At 41.7% G+C, this 25,042-nt stretch overlaps 1 protein-coding gene across 2 annotated transcripts in view; it reads right to left on the bottom strand.

Moving 5' to 3' along the window:
- The window catches only part of RAP1GDS1 (Rap1 GTPase-GDP dissociation stimulator 1), a 95,288-nt gene that overhangs the window by 29,342 nt on the left and 40,904 nt on the right, over positions 1-25,042 (bottom strand). The window contains exons 4-7 of one of the 2 annotated variants that reach the window (XM_066574016.1): positions 23,615-23,740; positions 12,350-12,496; positions 5,436-5,564; positions 3,898-4,023 (exon numbers count right to left, since the gene is read on the bottom strand). In XM_066574016.1, the coding sequence (XP_066430113.1) occupies positions 3,898-4,023; positions 5,436-5,564; positions 12,350-12,496; positions 23,615-23,740 (528 nt within the window). The remainder of the gene's footprint in view (positions 1-3,897; positions 4,024-5,435; positions 5,565-12,349; positions 12,497-23,614; positions 23,741-25,042) is intronic. The other variant, XM_066574017.1, reaches the window with a different exon arrangement.

Raw genomic sequence — 25,042 nt, forward strand, 5'->3', positions numbered from 1 at the left:
GGAAGAGCAAAGACATCAGCATCACAACAAAGATCCGAATCATCAATGCAATCATTTTCCCAATAACTACATATTCATGCGAGAGCTGGACACTCAAGAAAGTAGACAGAAGAAGGATCGAGTTCTTTGAGCTGTGGTGCTGACGGCATATGCTGCGCATACCATAGACTGAGATGGTCACAAATAAGGTGATCCTAGGCCGTGTCAGACCAAGAGTATCACTAGAAAGCAAAATCAGCAAACAACAGCTTTCATACTTTGGTCACGTCATACGAGCCGATTCTCTGAAAACAATAGTAATGCTCGGCACGGTCAGCGGGTCCAGAAGAGGATGCCAAAGAATACACTGGCCAGACATAATTAAGGTTGACACGCACATGACTGTGGAAAATCTGAAGGAAGCAGCCAAAGACAGGGAAGCATGCGGTATGCCGATCCACAAGGTGACCGAAAGTCATCAACGACCGAATGGATAAATAATCATCATCCATCATCCTCCATCCTCCTATTGGCAAAGGTTTTTTTTGGTTGTTTTTTTTAAACATTTAATTACCTTTTTTTTAGTTTAAAATAATTTTATTAAATTTCATCAAAATATAGCAGTAGGTTTGCCAAAAATATACCCCGCGCAGGGGATTCCAGAGTAACCTTATTTTTTTTTAAATATTAATAAAACTTTTTAACCTAATTTAAAAAATTAATTTTTAGTCCCCAAAAAGGACAAGAACTTGCGATGGTTTAGTCACTCCTGCAGTATGAGGTAAGTCATCTGACAGGCAATCTATCAAGCCACAGCACAGGCATGGCTTGATAGGCAATCTGCAATAGCAGCCCTGGGGCCTTTGTGATCTTAATGTGAGGGCAGTGCGGAACCCCGAACATCGATCAGTGCCTTTAAATGCCACTGTCAGAATTGACTGCGGCATTTAACCCCTTCAGTGGCGGGTTTCTTACCACCCTGTCAGACCCACCAGGGCAGATTTTTTAGATCATTTACATTTCAACTTTCCAGTCGTGTTCCAAGAGCCATAACTTTTTCATTTTTCCATTTTGCGGGACAAGTTGTATTTTTTTAATGGCTTCATTTTTTGGGTATATATAATGTATAGAATAACTTTTAGAAAAAATTTGTAGGAAGATTGGGGGAAAAAAAGAAATTCTGCTATTTGTTTTTTGGATTTCATTTTTACGGCGTTCAGCGTGCAGAATAAATATTAAAAAATTATTCTCACACGATTCCGGCGATACCAAGGTTATACCGTTGCTTTATGTTTTTTGTACATTTAAAACTATTTTTTTCTTAAAAGGTTTGCTTTTGTGTCGCCACATTCCAAGAGTCGTATTTTTTTTCCCCCATTGCCAGAGCCCCAAAAGGCCTTGTTTTTTGTGGGATGAACTCTAGTCTTCAATTATCTAATTTTTAGGAACATATAAAATTTTGATCACTTTTTATTTGATTTTTTTCTAGGGGCAAGATTAACAAAATCTGTAATTCTGGCATGTTTTTTTTTTTTTTTTCCCACTGCATTCTCTGCGCAGTATAAATAATGTATTAAAGTAATTCTACAGGCCGGTACGATTATGTCAATACCAAATTGTAATAGTGTTTTTCTTTTTTTGCTACTTTTTCACACTTTAAAAAAAAAAGTAAAAAAAGTTTAAATCACCCTCCTTTTGCCATATCTACAATAAAAAAAACCTAAATCATAAAAGAAAAATACATATTTGGTATTGCTGCGTCCATAAAAGTCTGATCTGTCAAAGTAGTCATTACTTGCCCCACACGGTAAACGTAGTCTGAAAAAAAAAATAAAGAACGCCAGAAATGCACTTTCAGTCACCCTGTTTCCCAGAAAAAAATGCAATAAAAGGGATCAAAAAGTCGTATGTATTCCAAATTAGTACTTACGGAAACTACAGGACATCCCGCAAAAAAGTAGCCCTCGCTCAAGTACGTCAACGGAAAAATAAAAAGGTTATTGGCGGAGAAGATGCAGCAGAAAATAATCATAAAAAATTAAATGTCTTTTTTAAAATTTTTGTCCCTTTAGGGGACTCCCACAGCGACCCATCAGAAACCCATGATCACATTCCGGGGTCCGATGGGGACAGCCTTTTACATGCTGCAGTCGCATAGACTGCGGCATGTAAAGGGTCAACACAGCAGAGATCGGAGGTTTTCTCCATTCTCTGCTGTATAAGAGCTGGTGACCGGCTATCCTCTGACAGCCAAGCACCAGCTCCTTCTGCCACAGAGACCATCGTCTGGCTTCTAACAAGCCGAGGGTCTCCGTGGCAACCTGTAAACAAAGCAGTGCAGGAGTTTAAAAATAGAAGCGGGAAGTTGCTGGCAGATCGGTAATATCTTCCTGCTTCTTTGTTTAAAGTCCTGCACTGTTCTGTGTGGGACTTGCAGGCAGTGCACACTGCCACAGCTTATGGCATTGTGCTCTGCAGGTCCCATAGTGAAACATAGCCCGGAAATCTTCCGGGCTATATCACCATAGGCAGTGGAGCTAGTTCCGGAAAATTTCCCCGCGTGCCACTTAAGGGCTTAAAAGGTTAACAGCTCTAATCGGCGGTGCTGCTGCTAAGAAACAGTAAGAAACTGTAAGAAACAGTCGGCAATTGCATTGTTTGGGGCAGGATCGACCCTCGATTCCCCTCCATACATACCCTGAACCTCCAATACGTAAATCTACATTCTGCAGCGTTAAAGGGTTAAATGGTAGAGTTGATCGGAGTACATTTTGGTATTTAATGCAATAATACATCCAGAATAAGGTCTCCGTGCTGAACATTGCTGCATAATTTAGCTGTATCTTTTCAATAGAAACTCCATCCATATAGTGGCAGATGAAGGACGTACGGGCCTTGGTGTACAACACATTATAGATTCTTTCTGGTTGCAAATTACATTTTTGCTATGGTGTTAACAGCCTCTGTCAGAATCGGTCACAGTTGGAGAGATGTCAGCGGGAGCGGAGCACTCTACTTCTTACAGAAAGGTCACTTTGGCTTCTCAGAGAAGTCACAACACAGTAGGTTGTTTATCATGTGTTACAAGCAATTAAACTGCTGGGGACAGGTAGCCAACAATACATACAGTACAAGAGGAAGCCTTGTCATCAGGATTCACATTTGACCACACTGTAAAGATTGATTTAGATGGCAATGACAAATTCTAGTATTAAAGTGAATTTGGGGGCACTAGGTCAACGTAAATATACTTACTGAACTGTGTAAGATACAAAAACCACAAGTCAAGTCTTATTTATTTCAAATAATGTTCACAATATAGCCTAAGATAGAACAAGGTAGAAGAACAAATCCAGGTGTAATAGACAAGGATGATGGTAAAGGTAGATCCCTACTTCGATGTAATGATTCCTCTACTGGCAGATGTGCACATCAGAACAATTAAAGTGTACCTCCGACTATAAACACCTTTACAGAGGTCAGTAGTACTAGCAAGGATAAGTAGCTTTGTAATATAACTTTTTTCTTTCTACAAAAAGTGCCTATTTCTCCAGTTAAACGCTTTTCCTCCTCTTCTCCTGCCTCCTTAATGCGGGCCTTACATGGCTCAACATGAGTCGGCTGACAAGCACCAAACAATGAGATCTGTGCTTGTTTAACTGTATGGGGGAACCGAACGATCGTCCAGGGAATCGATCAGACGTGTTGCCACCAATGAAGATTTTTTTTTCCATCAATGCTAAAAGCTAGTAATCATCCCCCGCAGCTACTGCCTATAATACATGCACATACATACTAATCTATATATCCATAATTATTACACACACATCATTGGTAGTAGGGAAGAACCACATCACGATCACTTTAAAGAATGGCTTTCATTTTTACATTTAGAATCAATTATCCTTTTATCCTTACCATTTTCCGCCAGAGGAGCCAGGACCTCAAAAATCATTTCTTTCTTTTCATGCTCGGTTTGCTTTTTAAAAAGTTTAACAAGTTCTTCTGCAACATTTGTAGAAGCAAACTGCTCCTTACTCGATTCTGAAAAGAGTAGAAGAAAAAAAGGAAACGGAATATGAAAAAGCATTTCTTTAAGTGTATGAATTATATTAAAAAGATGGCTTCAAAGATAAGTACTTCTATCCCAACCCTCAATGAGATGGTGCAAGGATGGGCATATTACCCATGAGCTATCCGTGTGCGGTCGTCTTTATTTTGTCCCAATCTTGTTAGCATCATTTCATAGTTCTGAGAAATCAGAAAGTGTGGCTTTCCACATTTACTCCAACAAAATGTAGACCTCATGCACCCAGGAATATCCAAGCTGTTCAACTTTGTAATACTGCAATGTGGAAGGTATCTGGGTCTATACTGTACCTCCGTATACCACGCATCCTAGATGGGCATTTCACTGTTGGAGTACAAAAGAATCCAACAGAAAAAAGAAACGATCCCTCCCATGCCTTATGGTGGAGCTCTTCTCTGCATCTCCAATATATGGTGCCATAAAGAGGCACAACACAGCGGCAGGGCCACAATAGGGCTCTGCTGGGTACATTCACAGAAAAATGGCCGTTACTTACTGACTGAGGAGTGCATATAGATGCAATCTCCTCTCACCATGCAGGTAGCCGACTACCAAATGGAGGAGCCAATAACACCTGTGCAGGACACCGATAAGACAACCACTCACACTACCTCCTGATAATGAGGGGGGTGGATGCTAGGTGTACACTCCCACACATAGTGCATGCAGGGTGCCAGACCATTCTGATATATGTAGTTCACCATGCAGACCAGCAACCTATTAATGACGCCATGATAATTCGGCGGGTTGCCCTGCATATCCATCAGTGAACCACATTGGTACCGTTTTGCGCAAGGAACCGAGAAGTTGTTAGTGGGCTCATGTATCTTGGCCAACATCCAACCAATGCCTTGAATTTATTATCTATCATTCACATGCAGTGTGGCTTTAAGACTCCAGGGGGAGCCCAGGTTGGCAGTACCAAGGTTGGCAGTACCAGAATACCCCTTTAATGTAGTTGTCAGTAGAGTGGACAGTTAGCAGGATGTGCTCTCATGCACCACAGAAAAACAGTAAAATGTGGCGAAAAAGAAATCAGCAAATGTACTGAATCTGAAATTTTGCTACAAGTCACAGTGACAAAAACATGAACAACCTATGTAAAAATATTACACTAGAAAGCAGTAAACATATGTGCAACCATTCTGATTGTTTCAATGTATCTAAAGTAAGAAAGTCCAACAAGAATCTATCCTCCAGCCTTGTGTAAACCGCTCCTGCGCAGAGCTAGCTGCCCTTCATATTAGAGAAGAAGCATTGTAGTAATAAGAGAAGAGGTCCTAAAAGTCCACATAACCTTTACAGGCATATTGCAATCCACTATGGTACCGCCTTTCTATCATGCATCCCGGCTTCGTGTACTTACCAAGCTCTGCTAAATTACCAAAGGCAACAAGGCACATTTCTGTCAAAGGAGTGTTTTGCGAATGAACTCCAAGGAGCTTCACTAATGTAGGAATCACTCCCATATTTATGAGCTGAGCTTGCAGAGAATCTAGAAAGAAACCAAATAACGTGACTTACATGACTTGTTTGTAAAATGCTGAAAAGATACAAAATAAGCAATAAACTGAAAACCATTCCATTTCAAGTAGCTTTGTACCTACTGCCGCAGCTATAAAACAATAAGCTGTGATACATGGTTAACAGGTGACTACTAGCACACTCATTAAATAACACATCCAATAATAAGGTAGACTAAAGAGGTTTTCCTGCAGTATGTATTATACCCATCACTAGCAGACAAGCAAAACGTGTCATTAAGAGAAAAAACATGATTCTTGGCTTCAGGGTGAAAGAAAGGCAAGGACAGTGAATCCGGCTTGTGCTGTATTTAAATGTAACGAATTATCGTTCAAAAAAGTCGTTAAAACGAGTAAAAATGAATGATAATCGTTCGATTTAAACATGAGGCAACAACCGAACGAGAATTGCGCACTTTTCATTCGCCATTCGGTTTCAGCAGGATCAAACACCATCGTTGATCTTCACATCTCCTTGCGCTTAAAAATGCTCCCCGCTCAGCGTTTCACATAGGAAATGTGAAACACTGAAGGTGAAGTGAAAGATTCTTTGCGAATTAGTAGCGGTGACGTCACTCACTCGTTTAAACGGGAATTGGCTCGACTAAAAGGGGCATTAGAAATTAATGAATTACTGCGGTCTGCAATTTAGGTGGCAATTCAGTACGTTCTATATATGTCAGATTATAAGGATTCTTAAACAAAAGCATAAAGCGTAGTGATTCTCTGCAAAGAACTGTGAAAAAACAAAGTCAATTTAGTGTGATGATGACGACAATGAACTATTGTTTGATAGCTTCAGAATTGTGTTAAGGGGTTATCTGGAACTCAGAAAATGTAATAGCAGACCTGTAAATGCAAAGATACCGAATAAAGATAATTCACTTATTTGCCCTTTTTCTTTTGATGCCTCCGTTTCCCCCATGGCAAGCTGCCGCATTTCGACTGGTACTTTCAGATTGTAGGTACATTGGAGCTCCAGCTCCTATTCAGGGTTTCCTGCAGTTTGTACACCCCTCCATACATCATGTACCACCTCCGAGGTACGGACTGCTTATGTCAAGTCTCTATTGCAAAGGACTGCAACTCACTAGCTGGCCCATGTAGGCGACGTTATTACTGACAACATGTACTTTGGGCTGGGGTAAGGAAGGGGGCACTAATCACGTGCTGAATGAACGCCACATGATCTGCATCATTACAAGAAGTGACCCGACAGGCTTATGGGAAGGTCAACTGCACTGGCAAAATAATAAGGAATTCAAAAACGGTGCATATTGCAGAAATGTGTAAGTTTACACTGAAGGAATAAAGAATAAAAAAAATAGTTCCGGAATACCCCTTAAGTGTTAAATAATATACAACTAATAGACAGTGCACCTCATTTATCAAAGCTGTCTAAAAGAAAAACTGTCTTTGTTGCCAGTAGCAACCAATCACAGCACAGCTTACATTTTACCACAGCAGTTTGAGAAATGAAAGCTCAGCTCCAATTGGTTACTATGGGCCACAGCTTTTTTTTTTTTTAACAGCTTGATAAATAAGGCCTATTTATACAAAAACAATATAGTACTTGAGAAAGACTATATTATATATTACTGATTAGACATGGCAAAACCACTAAACTGCACCAAGAGCAAAACTAGAGCTGAACTTATCCTACAAGCTCCAGAAATAAAGTTGTATATAACTCAGTGTAAATGACACCCTAAAACAGGTTTGTCGGCTATAGAAAGTAATGGCATATCCCTTCACCGATTTAGTCCAATTGTAAGGATCCCTACCCTAATGGCACATTCCCACTATAGGAGATGGGAGTACCTTTTTCATGGCATGTTGACCTCTGTAGTAGTAAGCAGATCATGGCACTTGTACTTGGGTCTATATGTCACTTATCAAATACATCTACTTTCAAATGAGCATACACATCTGTATCCACGTTTTTTTAGATTGTACCGCATATATCAAGTCTGTAAAACACTTTTCATATTTTTTTTTAAATCCCATCTGCACGTCACAAACAAGTAACAAAACTAAAAATGCCACAAGTTCTCCAATAAAAAAAATGTAACTAATTTAACAAACAACATGTGACATTTAATAAATTTGCCACAAGAAATCCCCCAAAAAGCTGCTGAAAATGACATAGAATAAGTCAGCATCGATTGATGCAGGTCATTATTTTTAAAAAAAAGCCTGCCAGCAAGCATCTCTGTCTGCCCCAACATGGGCAGCTGTAACGAGAACCCTGCGCATGATGTACAGTAGCCTGTAGTGTCGGAGACCTTTTTTGTCTGAATGGAAGGCACGTTTCAGGTCTTATGTAATACAGTATGCGGATTTAAAAAAATCAAGATGAAAAAATTCTTAGAAAACCGGAACACCTCCCTATTTACACTTGAAAAAACGAAAAATCATATTTTTATCAGTAATTTTCATATTTTATGTTTGTTATTTATTTTATGCCCAAAATAAAAAACATTTGTAATTATTAAAACCAGAATACATGAATCATAACCATATTATTTGTTATTTATATTTCTGTACATACAGTACAAAAAAAAAAAAGCCCATCACAATCCTTACAATAGTCATCTACTCATTAGCCTACCCAATTTACTATTTAGGAGAAGGATAGTAAAGGTCTTTTTTTGTATCGAAACATGGCAGTGAATTTTCCTTTTTTTCCGGTCATTTAGGGAGTTGTTCCGGTTTTTGGAGAATTTTTTGTCTTGATTTTTGAAATCCGCATACGCGATTACATAAAACCCGAAATGTGCCTTCCATTCAGACAAAAAAAGGTCTCCGACACTATAGGCTAGTGTATAACAACCTCTATGAATGGCCAGTGATGGCTTTCCCCCCACATCCTGGTAGAATGGCTGCCCTGCACAGAACTACTAGGTGCGATTTGAATTCTAATCTGATCATCTAAAGAAGGAAACCTCTCTGTTTTGGAGATACCAGTTTGTCTCTACACAGCTATAGTGTGAGCACTCCACTAAAGAGCTTCCAACAACTCAGCCACCCAGGTGAGCAGGACTTGTGGGCAATACTGGGGCAACTACAGTGATGATTGAATTTTCAGGTTTTTATTGATACTTTACTTATTCCAAATTTTCATTGCAGGACAGCACTAATCTAGTCAGCAACCCAGACTGCATTAAAAGGCCTATTCTGATCTGATCATACTCTGACACATTCCTATATGCCATGACATTATGATCAGGTTCAGGACTGATCTCTGGGATCAGGTGGTAACCCATGGGAGCTGTGCCTGCAACTCTAACCCTGACCACTGCAGCGCTGACAGAGTTGTATGTTACTGGCTGTCCGCAATGATAATAGCCTGTTGAACAGAAGGGACCCCGAGCGGTGGATCCCCACCGATCAACTACTGATATTAAATCCTGGAAAATCCCTCTAATGCAGATTTAAACTATGAAATGATATAGTAGTAATTTCTAATCTTTAAAGAGAAGCAGTTGGCAGCGGTCCAGAGAACAAAGCATGGAGCACAAAGGAGAAAACAACACTTTATACTACCGAAAAACTAGATCAACAGATGCGGAATGCAACACGAGTAAGGCTGCCTGTCCACGGGCGAGTTTGTATTGCGCTCCTCACGGCGATAATCCGGTTGCGGGGAGCGCAGTTCAAGCTCTCCATAGCGTTGCTATGGAGAGCGATTCCCCCGTCCACAAGCGGAGAAGCAAATCGTAACATGCTGTGATTTGCCGTGATTCTCCGTGGTCAGCCTATCTTTTAGATAAAGCTGACAGCGGAGATCCATCTGCCGGCTGCGGCTCCCATGGCGGAGATCCGCCGTGGGATACCGCAACGCCCGTGGACAGGCAGCCTTAGATGCATCACTTTTTATGTGCTGGATGCTTTTGCTTCTCACTTCATTAGTTGAAGGTTATAGTACAATGATGTTGTTTGTATGCACTGCTGGTCTCATCAATTTAGGCATTGGTCACACTCACAGGACCTAGAGTCAGGAATTAAATGTGGAATCCGCACCTAAATCCTGACAATCGTCTGATGTGGAGTTTTCATACAATAAAATACCCAATTCACTCGCCTTAGCTGCAAACTATCAGATTTGCCATAGGCAAATTGTGAATCCAGCCTGAGGGTGTTACTGGGTGCACAGTATCAACTGTATTACTAGATAAAGATAATTAACTTACACATCGTAAAAGACCATTCTTGACATCCTTTGCTGAATGCCATTTAAAATTTTAATAGCTGCTCCTCCGAATCTCATGACAAATGCCAACTTTGTGTCTAACTACATGAGACTGAACATCAGCTATGATGACACAACTGGCGCTGGGCTCCATAAGGGGGTCGAAGGACATGAAGTTGTGGTGCGTAGCTAGGATGTGCAACAACTTACTGACAGCTGACGGTTCGACTCGTTATATACCCACCTATCAATTGGACAAAGATGGCGTTTCTTTTGCACAGCACTGCTGCTGATCAAATATGGTGCTGAGAACTGCAATATAAAAGTGGAAGGAACTTGCTGCAGTACCTACAGTGCAGGAGTGGTGCTGTGCAAGGAAAAGGTCTGAAGCGGTCTCTTCATTCTATGACATACACGTGGTGTTACAGCACTCTAAGGCCACTCACACACAACCCTTTATACCGCGATTAGCGCTGCGCCCTGAGCGTCATGCTAACCACGGTACAACGCTCCGATTGATTTTAACGGGGCTTCTAAGACCTGTGCTTGAAAGCGGCATTTGGGGTGCATTAAAAAAGCACTATGAAAAGCGTTCAAAAACGTCCCTCGAAATTGCAGTAAAAGGCTGTTCGAAGCAGTGTTTAACTAAACGCATGTGTGAGAGTGGCCTAAAACCACCATTAAATATGTCAGCTCTGAAGACAAGAATTTGAACTGCAATGCTTCTAAATGTACTCTGTAAGTAAATGGGTTCTTAACCCACATTTTGATCAAATTATGTGAGCCCATCTGCCAGTGATAAGGTGACCACATCAGACGGGGCCCCAACATTCAGATTTGCCTTTTAACCCTCTAACTGTTTACATAGTACATTTGGGGCCCTTTTAGACACAGCGATTTTCGCTCAAAACCCTAATTTTGAGTGATAATCATTGTGTCTAACTGCACTGACATCGTGCAGTTTTCATTAAAGGGGTTGTCCCGCGATAGCAAGTGGGGTTAAGCACTTCTCTATGGCCATATTAATGCACTTTGTAATATACATCGTGCATTAAATATTGGCCATACAGAAGTTATACACTTACCCCCTCCGGTGCTGGCGTCCCCGGCTCCATGGCGCCGACCGAAGCCTTCTTCTGCCGGGATTAGACGCGCTGCATGCGCAGAAGACCTCTGCGGCACGAGCACACCAGCACCGGAGGGGGTAAGTGTATAACTTCTGTATGGCCAATATTTAATGCACGATGTACATTACAAAGTGCATTAATATGGCCATACAGAAGTGTATACCCCCACTTGCTATCGCGGGACAACCCCTTTAAGTCATCACCGATTACTGATCTTTCAGCACGCTGAAAAATCAGCAATCAGTTATCAGGAATATACTGCGGGATACAGCTGATACTATTGTTTCAGTTGTATCCCACTCCCTGAACACAGGCAGGGTATGAAGAACAAAGTGGTCCAGCTGGATGCAGAAGACAAGCGGTCCCGCTTATCTTCTGCATCCCCCACTCGGAGTGCAAGGTGATCACTCAACGTTTGAGCGATCCCCTTGCGCTGTGAAAAAGCGCACAACGATTATCGCTCAAAAGATTTTTTGAGCAATAATCGTTGTGTCTAAACCAAGCTTTAGCAGTATTGTAGTTCAAATTCATGTATTTAGCGTCAGCACACTTTATTGCACTTTTACTATGCTGTTATACCAGGTCTATATTTGCCATTTGCTTTCAGTCACTTTAAATAACAAGCACATTATATATATAACATAATTGGATATGTTGTCTGACTCCTTTTGCATACCCAACGACATACACTAGCGAAAACCCTACAATAAGACCACAAATGCAGTCTTAAATAATCACTCAGCAGCGAGTGGTCTACTTTCAGTATTTCCAGTTGATATGGTCCTAATTTTGTTCTACTTCTGTATTACTTGATTGCTATGCATAAAGGAACATGAGACATTACAATATTGAAATTTCAAGTACCTATTCTAAAACTGGTAATAGAGTCGTACATATCTTTGCTTTAGAAATCATATCCAGCATCGAGGAGTAATAACAGATTTTTCGCAATGTAAATAAACTTAAAAATAAAAAAAGCGGTTTGGATTCCGCGCAGGCAATGTGATCTGACAGTGCGAACAATCTAAATGCATGCTTGCTCCACCTAGAGGAAAAAGTAACACAATGGTTAAGGGAACAATCGTAAAATAAGGAGGAAAAAAAAAAAAGATTTGAGTTGAATGATCATCTAACATTCCCTACAGAACAGCCGGGCATGGAACAGATTGCTTCTGAGATCCACCGCACGTCCATCTGGCAGAACAAGGTTCAAAACGTGAATTACAAGAGTAGTAAAGGGAATTATCTTGCAGCTAACACTTCACATTTTCCTACATTTCGGAGACCAGATTTGAGAAGATATCAGCACATATTTTGATGGCTGTTATTGTATTGCAGCCCTCCACTAGCACAGGAACGGCCTCTGGTCATATTCATTAGTGAGGGGAGCTCCTCTAGGACCTCATTGACTAGTGTGTGGATAAAGCAGGTAGTTTACCATTCTCATTGCTATAGTTCATCAGCATGCCACAAAAGACAGTCATGAGCTTCTCATTTTCAGGATCTGTTAATGTGTATATTGACCGTAAATGGTCAACTACAATTTGTGCACCACCCGCTTGGTCAACCGCTCGCCTGCCCTCATCTGGAAACAAACAAAAAGGCACATTAAAACAGTAGAAAGCATTCCATTAGCACCCTCACTTCAAATTACATACTATACAATCGTACGAGAGGAAATGTATCTTATGTCCAAGCTAATATTATAAGAAGATATCCTACAAAGCACCAGACACAGCAGAATGACAGTAGCCAATAAAGCAAATATCCTCTATATGATATACTTGTTATTGCTCTATAGCATTCATTTCTACTTAATGCACAAAGCTTGTGTGGGATATGAATGGCAAAGTCCGACCAACTATATAACACAACTAGTCATTGTCTCCATTGACAAGTCCCCCTAGCTAGCAAATTGCATGGCTGTTCTAGTTGAAATAGCGACAAGTCATCTTAGAAATTACTGTCTGAAATAAAAGTATAGCTTTTCTTACTAGTGATCAGACCCGCAAACCCCTAAGACAATCCTGATGAAAATCCAATTATATATTGCTAAGGATGGAGGGAATGTACACTCGGAGGTGGTGGGTGACTCATTTGTGGGCAGCCTAATTGCCTGAGATTTGTCGAGAATTATTTTTCCAGTAAAAGTCCTACGGATGACATTTTTGGCCAGTTATGAAACCCTGTGAAAAATGCTAAATCCTGTATCACCTGCATTGCGGTGTACATTTGGATCCGTGGCAAGATATTGTTTCATACAAAAAAAGACTACTGAAAATGTTATTTCTCCCTGGACCATCAGCAACATGAGATGGCACCATATCACTAACGTCTAGCAGGCCTGCCATGGAGAGTGGGCACATGACTGATACGGAGCCCGTAGCCTGGCAGTAACAGGTTTAATGCATGCAGCCAAAATTGTATCATTTTATCAAGTCAGAAAAACAGCACTTTTCTGTATGGATGCTTTAAAATGAAAAACAGAAAATATTTAGCCTGAAAACTGCAAAAATTTTACTTTAACCCCTTAACAACTACCCATACACCTTTTGACGGCAGACATTAACCCTTTCCAATCCACTGTCTGACGTCTAAAGACATTCTGATTGAAGGCTGTACAGCTCCAATGTCGGAAAGACGTCCGGCAGGGTATTCTTACTGTATATTACTGTCCGCTCTGTTGTTGGGGGCCTCTCCAGCATGTACAATACTGCTCTAGCCAGCAGGTGGTGCCATTGTATAATGGAAGAAAGTGAGAACCCCCTAGGAAACCCTGACTCCAAAATTGGATTGCAAAGGGTTAATGGGCTTTATTGTGGCGCTTCACCGGTCTCTTGTGACAGGGAAAGCTAATGCCCGGATGTTTGATAACAGCCTGGCACCTGCTCAAACAGCGGAGACTGAAGAAACCGTCGATCTAGGCTGTTTAACCCTTTACATGCTGTGCCCAGTGTAACCACGGCATGTAAACCGCTGACACAGGGATGGGGATACCTTCTCTCACCAATCAAACCTCCATGATGTGAAAAAGTTTCAAAAAAGAAAAAAAATGTTTATATACACACATACATACATACATATATCTCAATTTGGTATTGGTGTAATCGTACTGGCCTGCAGAATTTAACATATTTATACTGCAAGGTCACTGTTAGACATATGAATAAAACACATGCTAGAATTGCAGATTTTAGCAATCTTGCCTCTAAAGAAAAACTGATTAAAAAGCAATCAAAATGTTAAATGTTCTCAAAAACTGTATAAATGAAGACTAGAGTTCATCCCGCAAAAAACAAGCCCTTATAGAGCTCAGGCAACGGAAAAATACAAATAATTTAGCTTTTAAAATGCCGCACCACAAGCGAATCTTTATTTTTAAAAAAAGTGTTGTTTTTTTTTGTATTCTCTGCTGACATTATTTTGTACACTGAATGCCATAAAAATGAAGAAAGAAAAAAAAAGGCAGAATTTCTTTTTTCCCCCCATCTTTCACCCAAAAATGAGGCCATTGCAAAATACAACTTGTCCTGCAAAAACAAGCCCTCATACAGCTCTGTTGATGGAAAAATTAAAAGGTTATGGCTCCTCGAGTGTGACAATTGAAAAAAAAAAGATAAATATGCTGGTCATTTAGGCGCAAACAGGCTTTGTCACTAAGGGGTTAAATATAGAAATGCACGTACATTTGGCAGATCACTAATGGAGCCTATGCAGACATTTGCTATGGTGACTTTTGCCTGGCTTTCCTTCACATGTTGCAGTCTACCATCAGAAAAAGTGCACTTTTCACTTCTTGTCATTTCAGTCTCTCTGTAATCCTTGAGCTGCTCACTTGCTTCACAGTAACATGCGAATAGCTTTAGGCTGTTTGGGCAACAGATTAACAATATTTGTGCAAAATGCTAGTATGCATGTGTGACAAAGTAAGAGAGGTGTCCCTAGAGTGCAGTGAGTTTTGCCACAGTTACTATGTAGCGCAATCAATTTGGTGCAGATAGTTCCATAATTAAAACACTCATTCCCTTTTAATGAATGAGAATGTTGGCATATGTAGCTGGACTGTTCCTTCTGAAATAACTGGATGGACAAGATATAGAAAAACCATCTTTGTGGCCCATTGCAACCAGTCACAGTTCTTTTTCAAGGGCACTAAGAAATAAAAGTTGCGCGGCGATTGGTTACTATGGGCAACAAAGTTTTTCTGCTAGTTTCCATGAATCTCCCCCGCACCATTTTATCTACTTTATGTGTAATTTTTTTCAGACTCTGCAGCAGCTTTCCCCACTTGCTATGTTTTATTCATATTTTCCTTTATTCTCTGTATTCTTTTCATCTTTCCTTCCTTCCTTAAACAATCTTCACTAGCTCTTCTCTTTGGTTACAGAGTAGCCGTCTGACAGCTGGAATTCTGCTCTTGATCACACAAGTACTACTTTAAAAAAAAAATCACTTCATCGCAAAAACCTTTCACAGTGACACAAGTCCTTCGGTATATAAACTAGTAATTATTAGGAAATTATAGTACCAGTGCTTCTGGTGGTGCAATGTATCACACAGCTGTGCTACATGATACATGCATCCTGATCCCCACACATCACACACACAGCTCCACTACATGCATCCTGATCCCCACACATCACACACACAGCTCTACTACATGCATCCCGATTCACACATCACACACACAGCTCTACTACATGCATCCCGATTCCCACATCACACAAACAGCTCTACTACATGCATCCTGATTCCCACATCACACACACAGCTCTACTACATGCATCCTGATTCCCACATCACACACACAGCTCTACTACATGGATCCTGATTCCCACATCACACACACAGCTCTACTACATGGATCCTGATTCCCACATCACACACACAGCTCTACTACATGCATCCTGATTCCCACATCACACACACAGCTCTACTACATGGATCCTGATTCACACATCACACACACAGCTCTACTACATGGATCCTGATTCACACATCACACACACAGTTCTACTACATGGATCCTGATTCACACATCACACACACAGTTCTACTACATGGATCCTGATTCACACATCACACACAGCTCTACAACATGCATCCCGATTCTCACACATTACACACACAGCTCTACTACATGCATCCTGATCCTCACACATCACACACACAGCTCTACTACATGCATCCTGATTCCCACATCACACACACAGCTCTACTACATGGATCCTGATTCCCACATCACACACACAGCTCTACTACATGGATCCTGATTCCCACATCACACACACAGCTCTACTACATGCATCCTGATTCCCACATCACACACACAGCTCTACTACATGGATCCTGATTCCCACATCACACACACAGCTCTACTACATGGATCCTGATTCCCACATCACACACACAGCTCTACTACATGCATCCTGATTCCCACATCACACACACAGCTCTACTACATGGATCCTGATTCACACATCACACACACAGCTCTACTACATGGATCCTGATTCACACATCACACACACAGCTCTACTACATGGATCCTGATTCACACATCACACACACACAGCTCTACTACATGGATCCTGATTCACACATCACACACACAGTTCTACTACATGGATCCTGATTCACACATCACACACAGCTCTACTACATGCATCCCGATCCTCACACATTACACACACAGCTCTACTAAATGCATCCTGATCCTCACACATTACACACACAGCTCTACTACATGCATCCTGATCCTCACACATCACACACAGCTGTGGTACATCCATGCTGATTTCCAGACATCAGCAGACTCCTGGATACAGTGATCAGCCCCTGCTTATGTGATCCTTGAAGTCATCACAGGTCCTGTTATGGCTGTTCGCTTATCCAGTACTTTCTACCAAACTGCACAATGGCTCCTCTCACAGCAGTGATGTCACCGCAGGTCCTTCAGCCGACCAGATCTCCGTGATCGTGGTAGCTTACAGAACTCTCTGCTGCCTGATTAGATGGTTGATTCAACCAGTTGGACCTGGATGCCCTTCTTAACAAACATAATATCACAAATGACAATCACTAGATATCTTGAGATGGGACGTTGATCCAGGAATTTATTCTGATTACCAGATTTGGAGTCAGGAAGGAATTTTCACCTAACATGGAACAATTGGCTTTTGCCTCATAGGGGTTTTTGTCTTCTTCTGCATCACCATGATAGGATTATAGGCTGGACCTGATGAACCTCTGTCTTTTCAACTTTCTTCACATCTGCATTGGAACCTCCGTTTGGAAGTTCCGCCACAGATCCTGCACAAAATACCGGAGGAAATAGTGCTGCATGCATTGCTTTTTCTTCCAGTAAAATGACAGGTAGCCGAGTGGAAACCTAAAACGATTCAATTATAGCCAATGGGGTCCATTCAGTACGGTTTGGTTCAGTCATAAGATGGTCCCATTTGGCAAAGGTATTCCCTTCTCCTGCTCACGAAACAGAACAGGAAAACTGAATGCAAGCCGATGTGAAAGCAGCTTTACTCAAGAATTTAATGGTGAGCCACACAGCCATGTGTGGCTTCTTAGCCTCTGGTTGAGGACCACTGGTTTAGAAAGAACATTATCAGAGATCTAGCTAAAGGTGGAAGTTGGGCTGCGCCATAAAGAGGAATGCGTGGGAAGCAACAAACTGAACTTTTGCATCCACAGCATTGTATACATGTCACGTCACTTCTTCATGTTTGATGTAAATCATTCTCAAATCACCTTACAAAAACAAGGAGACAAACTATATCCTAGCAGGTAAATGGGTAAAATCATTCTATGCTGCCCTATAAAAAAGCAGCATACTACATGGATAGTTCTGCTCTCCTAATATATATATATATTTTTTAAATTTATATTTATTTATTTATTTCATATATTCTTTTTTTTTTTTAGCGGAATAAAGCTAAAAGTGGAAAAGCAAACAACGGTTTAAGCTTTAGCTGCTCGTGTCTCCGCTGCGCACATAAAATAGCTTTGCATACTTAACCTAACAAGCTTGAAACACGCATTATGAAAAGGCTGGAAAATCTTGGAACTGAAATGTCAAACGTGTTGAGTAATATTAAACCTAAAGATATACAATTTAGTCCTCGTTATGTGGCAGTTTTTTTTCCTATTTTGCAAATAATTCATTCTAGTACAGATCCATGATACTTCACCACCAAGGCCTTTCCTTTTATGATCGTGGAGACATGTAACAATAGAGGGGAAACTGTATCAAATTCAGAATGGAAACACTAGGAACTCTAACAGAGTTTACCTGTCAACTACTGAGGGATCTGGCACTGACAGTTGGACTGGTTTCTGACATGAAGCTTATCCTCGAGTGTTGGAAAGACGGATGTGTTTCAGAGAAAGTGGGAAAAGTGTGCGCTATGTGGCAGCTGCTTAGAGATAAATGGGACCCAAACTATAATGTTGCAAGACAAAAAGTCTGATAACTGCCGGTAAATAATTTTGGATAAAAAAACCCAAAAAAAAACAACTAATGTTGGCCCCAGACATTGGTGCAACTTGCTGATTTGAGCAGGACTGGCCAATTATCCAATGTGTATTGGGGACTCCCGGCAGTAGATGTCAGTGAGATGTGGAGCAGGCACTTGGATGTACGCTGCCTGATCCTTTTGTTCTCAAGAGAGAAGGAACTGACAGATGTGTCTGGTAGCAGCTTTTGGGCCATTTACACGGGAAGATCAGCAATCAAAATTAGTTCAAACAAATAAATTTGAGCAATAATCGTGCAGTCTAAATGCAAATTTAAAAAAAAACAGAAAAATCGCTCACTATACGTTAAGCATAAAAACTATCGCTGAATTGCTGGCTTCTCGTTCCGTGCTAACGCTTCCTGTTCATATAGAAGGAGCGAGAAGCTGGGGATTCAGTGGTGCCTATGTAAAACACTCTGCACGAGCGCCAACATCCTTAGTGGTGAAGTCAGCCCTCATGCAGTCGTTAAGCCAACTGTCGTCCCATGTAAAAGAGCCATTTGCCTTTTTCCCTATATATTTACAACATATGCAACACAACACAGGTAAAGCCAAGTGTGCTTGTGTATGGGGCGTTGGGCCAGATCGCTGATGGCAGGCAGTTAGCAAAAATTGTTTGGGGAGCCTAACGGTGCAGTATAGAACACCTATTGTAACTTACAGGGGTTCCACACACTTAGGCCAAATTCGTGGTTAGACACCCGCCGCGAATTCCGCAGCAATGTCTGTCCATAGACATGCTGTGTTAAACAATTTTCCCCTGCCCACGAGCAGAAATCAACTGTGATTTTCCGCTCGCGAGGGAGAATCGCAGGAGGTTCTATGTGCGGAGAAAAAAAGAAATACACGGATGGCTTCCAATGGAGTCAATGGAAGCCGTCCGTCCTGCGATACTTCCTCTGTGAGCACTGCAGAAGTATCACGGGAATCCACGTCACAGCCCTGCGCCTGAGGCCATCGCAAACGGATTATGAAAATCTATCTCTTCCTAAAATAGCATTGTGGTAACTTCAATAGTTTGTATGTAAACAAAAATAAAAATCCTATTTTGTTTTATTGCACGGTAGTGGTCAATCTAGTGAACTCCACCAATTGCAATATGTTCTATGTCAAGACCGATGAGAAACTCAAGCACTGTTATAGATTTAGAAAAGCAGCCAAGAGGAAGGGGCCAAAATGGGAATGTTTTTTATCTCTTCTGAAGATGATAGATTTGACATAGAACCTTTTGCAGTTACCACAACGATAAACTCCAGCTCTCCGGATGCAGCCAACTATGGTAACAATGGCGGAGTTCATTACGTAGAATGGGACTTATCTGATGCCCATGATGGTATGACAACTCTGCCTGACAGATGATCAGCTACAACATGGTCAATGTCGCATACTGATGGGAGATCCACCAGAGGTGTCTAGCAGCGGTCCAAGCAATCTATAGTTTTAGTAAACTTGACCATTATTATAACAAGGCTTTAGGCCTAATGTCCACGGCCGGATTTCTGCCACGTAAAATGCGGCGGAAATCCGCTGCGTTTCACCACAGCTATTAGGTTCTATTGAACCTAATAGCTCAATGTACACGCTGCGTTATTCCACCGCAGAATTAAGCAGCGTGAAATTACCCACAGCATGTCCTATTTGCTGCGGGTATACGTGCGGACGGCTTCCATTGTAGTCAATGGAAGCCGCCCGCCACGCTATACTTACGCTGTAGCACAGTGGAAGTATAGCGTGAATATGAGCCCTGCCCACCGCCAGCCGCATCATATGATGTTGCCGGCGGTTCATGTGACACGGCCGGTGCGCCATGCGGGACTTAGCGCAGCTAATCCGGAGGCAAGTATGGGGTCTTTGGGGGGGGGGGGGGGGGGGGGACGCCGTGACGGACTCCGCTGAGGTATTCCGCTTGCGGAGCCCGTTATGGCCGTGTGCACAAGGCCTTAAGAGAACAGCAATTGGTAACTACTTCTCAATGCCAATTTGTATTACTACATCTCATGTTTAGTGGATGAGAACAGATTACAAATGATGTAGAAGCTACAGCAACAAACCTTATATAGTACTTCTACTCTGCAGTAGGGAGCCATAAGCAAGTATAGTATAAAACTGACTCCAGACATACGGAGCGTACTGTATTTGTGGTACTACAAGATGTACCCACACTTAAAAGAAAATTACAAATGTTGTCATATTCAGAATTTTTAGACAGCAAAATATTTTTCTACACTTAAAACTAAAAAGTACCTTGAAAAAAAAAAAACAAAAAAAAAAAACAGATATAATCCCAAATCACTGACCCACCATTTTTGTCCTCTTACCAAATCCCATCAGATAAAAATAACTAAAGTGGTGGAAAAATCAGCACGCAAAAAACATTCCCCCCCCCCCCCCTTCATTAATGCAAGTACCCTAGGTAGAAGAATTCTCAGTGCAGGATCTGCAAGCATTTAAAGTGCTGCTAAAAGCAAAAGCCTGTGGGTGAATTATTTAGCAACCATCACCTAAGACAGAGACAAGAGTGGCGCACAGACAGATCTGCAGTAGACAGGAGAAATGGTGAGGTGTGCCTGGAAAGGAAAGAGCGGGGTAAGATAGTCACGGCTCAGTGGGATCCGTACACCGGCGTCTTGGCATACAAAAGCTGAACTGCGCCCTGTCGGGTAAAATGGCACGTTCACGTCTACTGACTATTGTTTCAGCATTGTAGCTAAGAGACTGATGAGCATCCAACTATGTGCATTAACATATTGGTCTCAGCGGGGAAAGGGAAGAAACATTAGAAGCGGTGGAACCCAGGTTCATGCCATGGAATGGAGGAGACTCATCAGCAGAGGTGCAGCTGCTCCAAATAGAAATACACAGAGAATACATGTGGAAGCAAACCGATTAGATCACATGCAGCAGTTATTAAGTGCGTTAGAAGACAGCAATGCGTTAAGACTTTTTTAATGCAGGCCTTTACACTATTTTAAGGTTCATACCCAGTTTCCCCAAAAAGAAGACCTACCCTGAAATAAGCCCTAGCCTAATTTTCTGGGAAGCTTGAAATCTAAGCCCTACCCTGAAAAAAGGCCCTAGTAACACTACAATAAAGAAAAAAAAAAAAAAGAATAGATTACCTAATAGGCTCGGTCCAGGTCCCTCTTGCTGGTCTCTAGAGGTTCAGCACGGGTCGGCGTGATTTTCGCAGTCCTTAGACGCTTGTACAACATTACCTCCTGGTTAGGAGATTCATAAAGCCTACCTCTAGGAAGCAATGGCTGTGATTAGTTCTTCAACCGCTGCTCAGCCAATCAATGCAGCGCTGGATGAACCAATGTGCTGGCTGTAGTTGCCCGCAGCTCAGCCAATTCCTGCCTCTGAGCGCTTTAGGACTGTAGGTAGCGCGTCAGAGCTGTGCAGAGCAGCGGAAGGGACCTGGATGTAGCTTGCTAGGCAAGTATAATAAGAACTCCCCCAAAAATAAGAATTAGGGCCTCTTTTGGGGCAAAAATAAATATAAGACGGTCTTATTTTCAGGGAAACCTGGTATTATAGAACATGGGTACTGCTCCATTTTTCAATGTACACTGTATTAAACCTCAAGAACAGATCTAATGAAAGGCTGTCTGCAGGGACCATTGTGTCCATTTATTAGTCAATAACTAAAGGCGGATTTAGACAACGATTTTCGCTCACAAATCGCTTAAAGGCGTCTTTTGCGCGATAATCGTTGTGTCTAAGTGCAGTTTTCGTTAATCTGTCACTAATCTTTCAGCATGCTATTGTTTCAGCTGTATTCCGCTCCCTGGGTATGAAAAATAGAGCGGTCCAGCTGTGTTCTTCATACTCCGCTCGGAGCGCTTGGCTGTACAACAGCCTGACGCTCCGAGCAGAGAACAGCTGGATGCAGAAGACAAGCGGCCTTGTCTTCTGCATACCCCGCTAGGAGCGCAAGGTGATCGCTCAACGTTTGAGCGATCACCTTGCGCTGTAAAAAGCACACAACGATTATCGTTCAAAAGATTTTCTGAGCGATAATCGTTGCGTCTAAATCAGGCTTTACTTACCTTTACAGAAAACCTATGTGGACACACACAGTCTACTTATGAACTGGTCCCTTTCGGGAGCTTAGTTAATGCAACGGACATTCAAAGAGTATTTTATGTGCACATTTGACGCTCGATTACAAACCTCGGGAACAAGACGTGAAGATGACAGATAGAAAGTAATTGGTGCAAATTGCTTGGGCATATCAAATACTATCAAATACATTGCTAGACACGCTCATAATAATATTACTGTCTAGGATTTGGCCAAACTGAACCAGAATCAGACATTTGACACCTCTCCATCTCAATTTAATTAGCCATGTAGAGTCGTTCTTCATTGACTCTTTAGCTTGAATGAGCAAGGACTCTACACATACGGTAAATTAGAAGACGACATTGATCATTTTACAACTACACATAGGCCTATGAAGATCCCTTACATTTTGATAGCATTGTCACTGGGTATCAAGTGCCCCATTTAAAAAGGATGACGGTCGGCTAAACGACTGCAAGAGCGCTGACGTCACCGGCAGGTTGTTAGCGCTCGTGCAGAGCGTTAAGACAGGCACATCCTCGCTGGGCTCACACGAGTTTCTCGCTCAGTGCTACACCTTCTATCTGACGCGCTGAGCGGAGGGCATTTACACGCAGCAAGAAGCCAGCGATGGTTTTTATACTAGTTTGAATTGAGCAGCCAATGAACTTCAAACGAATAGCGCCCGATGGCTGTGCATTCAGACAACGATTATCACGCAAATTCCTTCGTTTGAACAAATCTTGCCCGATAATCGTCCGCGTGTAAATGGCACTTAACCCTCTCCAATCCACTGTCTGACGTCTAAAGACATTCTGATTGAAGCCTGTACAGCTCCGATGTCAGAAGAATTCCGGCAGGGTATTCTTACTGTATGTTACTGGCTGCTCTGTTGTCGGGGGCCTCTCCATCATGTCTCACACAGCAGTACTGGCCCTAGCCAGCAGATGGCGCCATTGTATAATGGCAGAAAGAGAATGTCCCCTAGGAAACCCTGAATCCAAAATTGGATTGTAAAGGGTTAAGTCCTCCTGCTAACGTGTATCTTATTTGGACTTGTATACTAAACTACTAATTGTTATACAAATCAAACGTGATGTACTTACGGCTATCATAGCAAATATTTCCAAGGGCACGTCCAGTTTGAAGCAAGACCTCTTGATCTTTACAATTTAAGAGCTGAACCAAAGGTGGAATCAGTCCTGCGTCCACACATGGGATGCGCAGTTGTTCTGAAATGATATGCAATGTCTATTCATTAATAAATAACATGAAACTTGCATTTAGAAAGATTTTAATTCTAATTTTCTTTTACAAATAATGGAAAACATAGATCTCTGCATAACACTGTATGTGACCTGTGCTCATGAATCTTGGGTGCGACTCCCACCATACGTCACATGGATACCCGTCCATGTGCCGTCCGATCTGCGGGTTCAGTTTGTACTGCAGGCCTTATTGCCATCAGTTAAATAGAGGAGGATAAAATATACAGTAAATTATTTTCACACGCACCATCAGTCAATCTGAAAGGGCACTCGTGGGTATAGCCTCATAGGGTATAATGGGACCGTGCGTGAAATACATGCACAACACAAGAATAGTCAATACGGCTGTGTGATTAACGCCTAACACTGGTGAGGGCCTATTCAAACATACACAAGAGTGCAGTAAACCCAGTCATTGGTATGCAGAACTCTTTTTTTATATTACGAAACCGGGTCTAAAAAGAGAATGTCAGTGTTGGCTTAAAATATATTTAAAACTGTCACCCCTTAACCCCTTGAGTGACACGCCCGGAAAATTTCTGGGGACGAGCTCCACTGCTCATAGCAACATAGCCCGGAAGATTTCCGGGCTATGTATCACCATGGGAGCTGCAGAGCACAATGCCACAAGCTGTGACAGTGTGCTCTGCCTGCACAGACCCACAGAGAACAGTGCAAGGGCTTTGAAAAACCAGCAGAAGATATTGCCGATATGTCGGCAATCTCCTGGTTTGTTTACAGGTTGCCATAGAGACCATCGGCTTGTCAGAAGCAAGCCGATGGTCTCTGTGGCAGGGAGAGCTGGTTGTTAGCTGTCAGAGGACAGCTAGGTACCTGCTCTTACAGCAGAGATCAGACAAAAACCTCCGATCTCTGCTGTGTTAACCCTCTACATGCTGCAGTCTATGTGACTGCAGCATGTAAAGGGCTGTCACTGCAGCATGTAAAGGGCTGTCACCATCGGACCCCCGGAATGTGATCAGGGGTCCTGATGGGTCCCTGTGGAAGTCCCCTTAAGGGACAAAAAAAAAAAAAAAGAAATTAAAAAAAAATTTAAAAAAAAGTTAAAAAAAAGTAAAAAAATTATTAAAAAAATTATAAAAACACTTGTCTCCCTTTACTTTGTAAAAAATCAAAAATACAAATCACACATGTGGTATCCATGCGTCGTAATGACCCAGAGAAGGAAGTTAATACATTATTTAACCCCTTAATGACATGCCCCCTTTTTTTCTTTTTTCCCCATTTCTTTTTTTCCTCCCCCGT

Source organism: Eleutherodactylus coqui, chromosome 7, assembly GCF_035609145.1.
Source record: "Eleutherodactylus coqui strain aEleCoq1 chromosome 7, aEleCoq1.hap1, whole genome shotgun sequence".
Taxonomy (NCBI): Eukaryota; Metazoa; Chordata; class Amphibia; order Anura; family Eleutherodactylidae; genus Eleutherodactylus; species Eleutherodactylus coqui.